The 4,642-nt window shown below is 57.2% G+C and overlaps 1 protein-coding gene across 1 annotated transcript; it reads right to left on the bottom strand.

Annotated features, from left to right (window-relative positions):
* Positions 1-562: 562 nt before the first annotated feature.
* Positions 563-4,191, bottom strand: LOC139311570 (protein huluwa-like). Its single transcript, XM_070936033.1, has 3 exons — positions 3,736-4,191; positions 3,101-3,314; positions 563-807 (listed from the first exon to the last, which is right to left on the bottom strand). The coding sequence occupies exons 1-3, from the start codon at positions 4,189-4,191 to the stop codon at positions 635-637; spliced, it is 843 nt and encodes a 280-aa protein (XP_070792134.1). The 3' UTR covers positions 563-634.
* Between the last annotated feature and the right edge of the window lie 451 nt (positions 4,192-4,642).

Here is a 4,642-nt window from a genome sequence, read left to right as displayed (position 1 = left end):
CAAGGTTTGTATCCCACCAGGTCTCTCTCCTTGCATCCCATGCTTTGTGCTGATGTGCAGAATGAGCACCTGCGAGGTTGACCGTGTCTCTCTCCCTGGTCAGGTGTGAAATCACTTTGGGTTATTGAGATTAGACTGGTGGCATTCTAACTAGGTTTTTTGTTCAGGGCTACCTAGCGCTGAGTGTCAGTGGGGGTCTTGTGCTTGAAAGGACTGCGGAAACAGACTGTGAGGAATGAAGTGGGCAGCCCCACACGGGGGGTGCTGAAAAGGTTCGTATTTGGGCACAGAAGTATTGTATAAAGCAGGGGTCTCCAACCTTGGCGACTTTAAGCCTTGTGGACTTCAACTCCCAGAGCTGGGGAATTCTGGGAGTTGAAGTCCACAAGTCTTAAAGTCACCAAGGTTGGAGACCCCTGGTATACAGGTGCAGATAAGGGTAAGTGAAGCTTTTTGCAATGTGAAAATATTCCATGGGAGAGACATTCAGCCGAAACAGGAAATCTCTCCCAATAAGCAGAGTGCAAGCCAGAGAAAGACCACAACTAAAATTCCTCACAATAAATCCCAACAAGCCACCTCTCTTCTGCACACGCATAAAGTGCGGCAAAGGTAACTTGTGGACTCTCCTAGGTTACAGCCAGTACTGCTTGCTGCAGATGGGAGGCAGGGAATGATGCAGCTGAGCTTTCCTCTTGTAGCTGGGGTCGTAGTAGTCCCACTCAAAGTGCTCGGCTTGTTGGCGATGCACAACGGGTGTGTTGGGGCTGCCTTCGCTGTCAGTTGACAAGATCCGGACAGAAACGCCTGCACAGAGAGAGAGAGAGAGAAGCTGCCACGTTATCAAGAGATCCTGCCAGGAGTCTCATTATATATCAACCTACGTGATTCTACGTTATCCCCTAAATAGGAAACCTTTATGTGGGCAAAACGTGCTAGCGATGCGCGGGGGAGGTCTGCAGAACTACAACGAGGAGGGAAAGAAATACAGAAAAGAGCCCAAGAGAGACTTCAGCGAGAGCCGTGCGAGGAGGAAAGAAGGGGGCTGGTTGCCCCTCCGAGTCTGCCTTGTTTTAGCTCTCACTTTTCTGCTCAGCTGGCGATCTGGAAGAATCCAAGGGTGCCCAAGGAGCCTTTTCCATACTCGTATCCAGATTACGTATTTGTTGGCAGAGTTGAGTACTACAGAGATGTTTTAAAAAACACACACAACCCACCCTCCTTATGTCTCATCCCTCTTCATTAATCACCCCTCTCCCTCTCTAGCGGAAGACGATCTGGTTGAGTGTTGGTAGATCTGTCAGGAGCTTAAGGAGGTTTGGTGTCAGAAGCAATCACGTCCTTCAGCTGAAGCCGAGGAAGGTGGCCGCCTTCGAAATGTCAGAATTACTAGCTCGGAAGACCAGGCTGTGGTCATCGCAGCTCAAACATCCTTGGGGGGACTGTCTTAGGGAAGAAAGTCAAGGAGATTTTCCAACCACAGCAGTTGGGTTGGGCTGGTAATGCCATCAAGACCATCAGCCAACCTTCTAAGACAGCATTTCTCAACCTTGTCAACTTTAAGATGTGTGGACAATTCTGGGAGTAGTTGTCCACATTTTTTAAAGTTGATAAGGTTGAGATATCGACTTGGTCTTCACAATGTGCTCAACTTAGTTCCAAAAGGGTTGTGTATTGCCTTTGCAGTATCCAAATAGACCACCCATGGCCAACCCCGGCAGCTCAGGAACCCTTTCCGAACAAGGATGGCATGATCAACCTCTGTCATGCCTCTTGCTGCCTCTCTGGCCTGGCAGAGGCCAATGAGGTCGGGGATGGTAGGTTGGGACAAGGGCTTTGTGAGAAGAGGTCCTCTCTCTCTTTTGGACCCCTGGAGAATCTGACCTAAGAATTCTCCCTTCAAATATGGTGGCAATTTAGTCTGTGGGGGTCACATGACATCTTAGGCCATGCTTAGATGTGATGAACCTCATGCACACTGGCCACTCAGCTGACCCTCGGTGCACATGAATGGAGGCGAATCTACCTGTCCCAGGATAATGTTGCAGGGTCCAATCTGGGTCGGTTCACCGGCTTCCGGACTCGTTCTGGAGCCCATCTTCAGGGAACGTCTCTCTAGCAGAGTGTGATACTTACAGTGCCTGTTGTAAAAAGTGCCTGTTGCTTTTTAGATGTTGATTGGGGTGTGTTGATAGCTGGCTTTTAAGTTAGCTGTCATTTGTGCTGCCTCGCCTTCTGAGTACTTGATTGGCTGGGGGTAAATCAGCACTTCTATTGACTGCTGAGGGGGCCGTTTCCCAGGCTTCAATCCCTTCCCTGGCTGTTTTTGTGCCTGCTCGTCCAGCAATCTTAGTAGCTGCAAAATTGAATGCGTTTATTGGGGCCACCTGATCCTTTCCCCCAGCCCAGCTGGGGAATGACCTGCAGGTGGCACAGCATGCCAAACTAAGCTGCTAATTCAGGAGCCAGAGTGTTGTGCAAACAGGGGCCACCTGTCTGGAGATCTCCAGCCAGGGATCAGTACATGATTCAAGGGACGATTGAAGCAAAAAAAAAAATCTCAGAAGAGGTGAGTGGAGAAACCGGCTTCTCCCCTCCCCCCCCCAAGTGAATTGCAGGAGCCAGATTTGCAGGAAGGAAGCTTGGCTGGTCTCCAGAAAGGCCCACCTGACCCTTCCCCCCACCCAGACTGGGAAATGACCTGCAGGGTGGAATGTAGACTGGGGCAGGGCCACAGGTTGCTCGGTCACTAGCTGTTGAAGCCCTACCAGTATATCTACTATGATTCCTTGGCACTGGCTGTGGGGCTTCGGCCTTGTGGCCCCTTCTTCAAGCCCTTGGAACAGCCTCTCCATAACTGTGTTGCTCTGGATCTCTGTTTCCCTCTGCCTCTCCCTTCAGGGGCCCTTCATTCCTGGAAAAGGTGGCACTCGGTCACCCCTGGCTCAACACAGCCATCTCCTCCAGGAGGGCCCTCCTCTGGGCATGACCTGTGACATTGCAGCCCCCCCCCCGATTCCTTTCCAATTCTTCCGCTGCCTTGAGGCACTTGGATGCCAGGAACTCCAACCCACTTCGGCCCCTCTTGGCCCCCACTCACCAGCACTGGCGCCAAAGTCCGAGTCGAGGCCGGGCCCTTGCGAGGCGGTGAAGTTGGCCGAGTTGAGGTGGGCCCTCCTGTCCCCGGGCCGGATGCTGCTGCCAAACTCAAAAGGCCCTGTGCTGGAATGGGTGCCCGGTGCCACCCTGCTGCAGGTACGGGGCTTCCTCTGGGTGCTGGTGTGGCAGCTGGAGAAGACCCTCTCCAGGACACCCTACGGAGAGGGGAGGGAGTTGCCAGAGTTCCCACTCTCACCAAGACCCCTTTGCTGGCCCCCTTTTGGCCAGGAACAAGCGGACGAAAGAGCCAACTGGGAAAACTTGACCAATTCCCCCCATCCAGTCAAGGGACGCTTCCCAGCCTTTCCCTTCCTGTTGGCCATGCCGAGCCTGGCCTTGAAGGAGGCGGAGGTGGAGCTGCCTTTGGGGGTGGCTCAATGCTTCCAGCTGGATTAGCTTATTGCCCCATCAGTGAGTTCGGTCCCTGAAGTTGGAGAGGAAGCAAAGTCCCCCTTTAAGTGGGAGCTTGCCCCACCCCCACCCCCACCCCCACCATGGCAGGGGGAAGCCTGGCTGGGCAGTCGCTGCCCATTAAATCCGAAAGGCTCCGGTTCACAGGCTACGGCCCCTCCTTACCCCAGTGCCGGAGGAGGTGGCAAGAGAGTTGGGGGGCACCAAGGCGGGGTGCTTGTCCAAGGCGTTAGAGGAGGAGCCGGCTGTGGGCGGCGCCCCTCTCTCCCGAGGGCTGGAGGCGGGCAGGTAGGACGCGGCCGCCCTCCTCCCGCAACAGGGCGCCCGGGGGCCAGCGAGGCCCGTCGGGGCTGCACCCCCGGCCTGCGCGAGCTGCCGCCGGGCCATCCCGCCGCCCGGGTCGTGCCTGAGCACGGCAGCCTTGGGGGTCCCCGGGAGGAAGCGGGGGGGCGTGGAGGGCCCCCGGCCGGCCCCCACCCTCCGGCAGAGGCGCCAGCGCAGGAGGAGCAGCGCGCTGAGCAGGAGCAGCAGGAGCAGGCAGGGCACCAGCAGCCCCAGCAGCAGGCGGAGGGAGCGCCGCAGGGCCCACACCTGGCCCGCCAGACCCCGCAGGGGCTCCATCGCGGCCGAGGCGGAACGGGGCCGGCCTTAAGGCGCCCCAGCTGCCACGGCCGGAGATGGGATTCAGGTGGCGGGGAGCCGCTCGGGGCGGCTTAAAGGCGGACCGCTTCGCTCCCGGGAGAGCTTGACCGGCCCTGCCTGGGGGCAGCCCCCGCGGACCCCCAGCTGGGGAGGGGGCAGGCTGGCTTCGCCCGAAACTCCCCTCCCCGCTGTTCGCCCCAGCGGCTCCCTTGCAGCTGATGGAAGCCTCTGAGCCGGGCGCAACGGCCGGACTGGGGGAGAAGGTGGAGGACCCTCACCGGCTGCCTGCAAAAGACACCGCGGGCCCTGCAAACGAAGGTGCCTCCCCTTCCCTTGAGGCTCCTCACACCTTCTGGGGCCCCTCGCCCTTGGGTTTGGCCTGGCTGCGAACTAGGGAGGGGTACTTTGGACTTCCTTACCTGGGGGCAGG

This window comes from Pituophis catenifer, unplaced genomic scaffold (assembly GCF_029215685.1).
Source record: "Pituophis catenifer annectens isolate HBS135680 unplaced genomic scaffold, rPitCat1.0.hap2 SCAF_2, whole genome shotgun sequence".
NCBI lineage: Eukaryota > Metazoa > Chordata > Lepidosauria > Squamata > Colubridae > Pituophis > Pituophis catenifer.
This window is presented reverse-complemented; position numbering and strand designations above follow the sequence as displayed.

Coding starts and splice junctions, on each gene's coding strand:
- LOC139311570 (XM_070936033.1), bottom strand. CDS start 4,191: ATGGAGCCCCTGCGGGGTCTGGCGGGCCAGGTGTGGGCCCTGCGGCGC. Junction 3,315..3,735: donor CCACCTCCTCCGGCACTGGG/GTAAGGAGGGGC, acceptor CCCTCTCCGTAG/GGTGTCCTGGAGAGGGTCTT. Junction 808..3,100: donor GGACTTTGGCGCCAGTGCTG/GTGAGTGGGGGC, acceptor CTCTCTGTGCAG/GCGTTTCTGTCCGGATCTTG.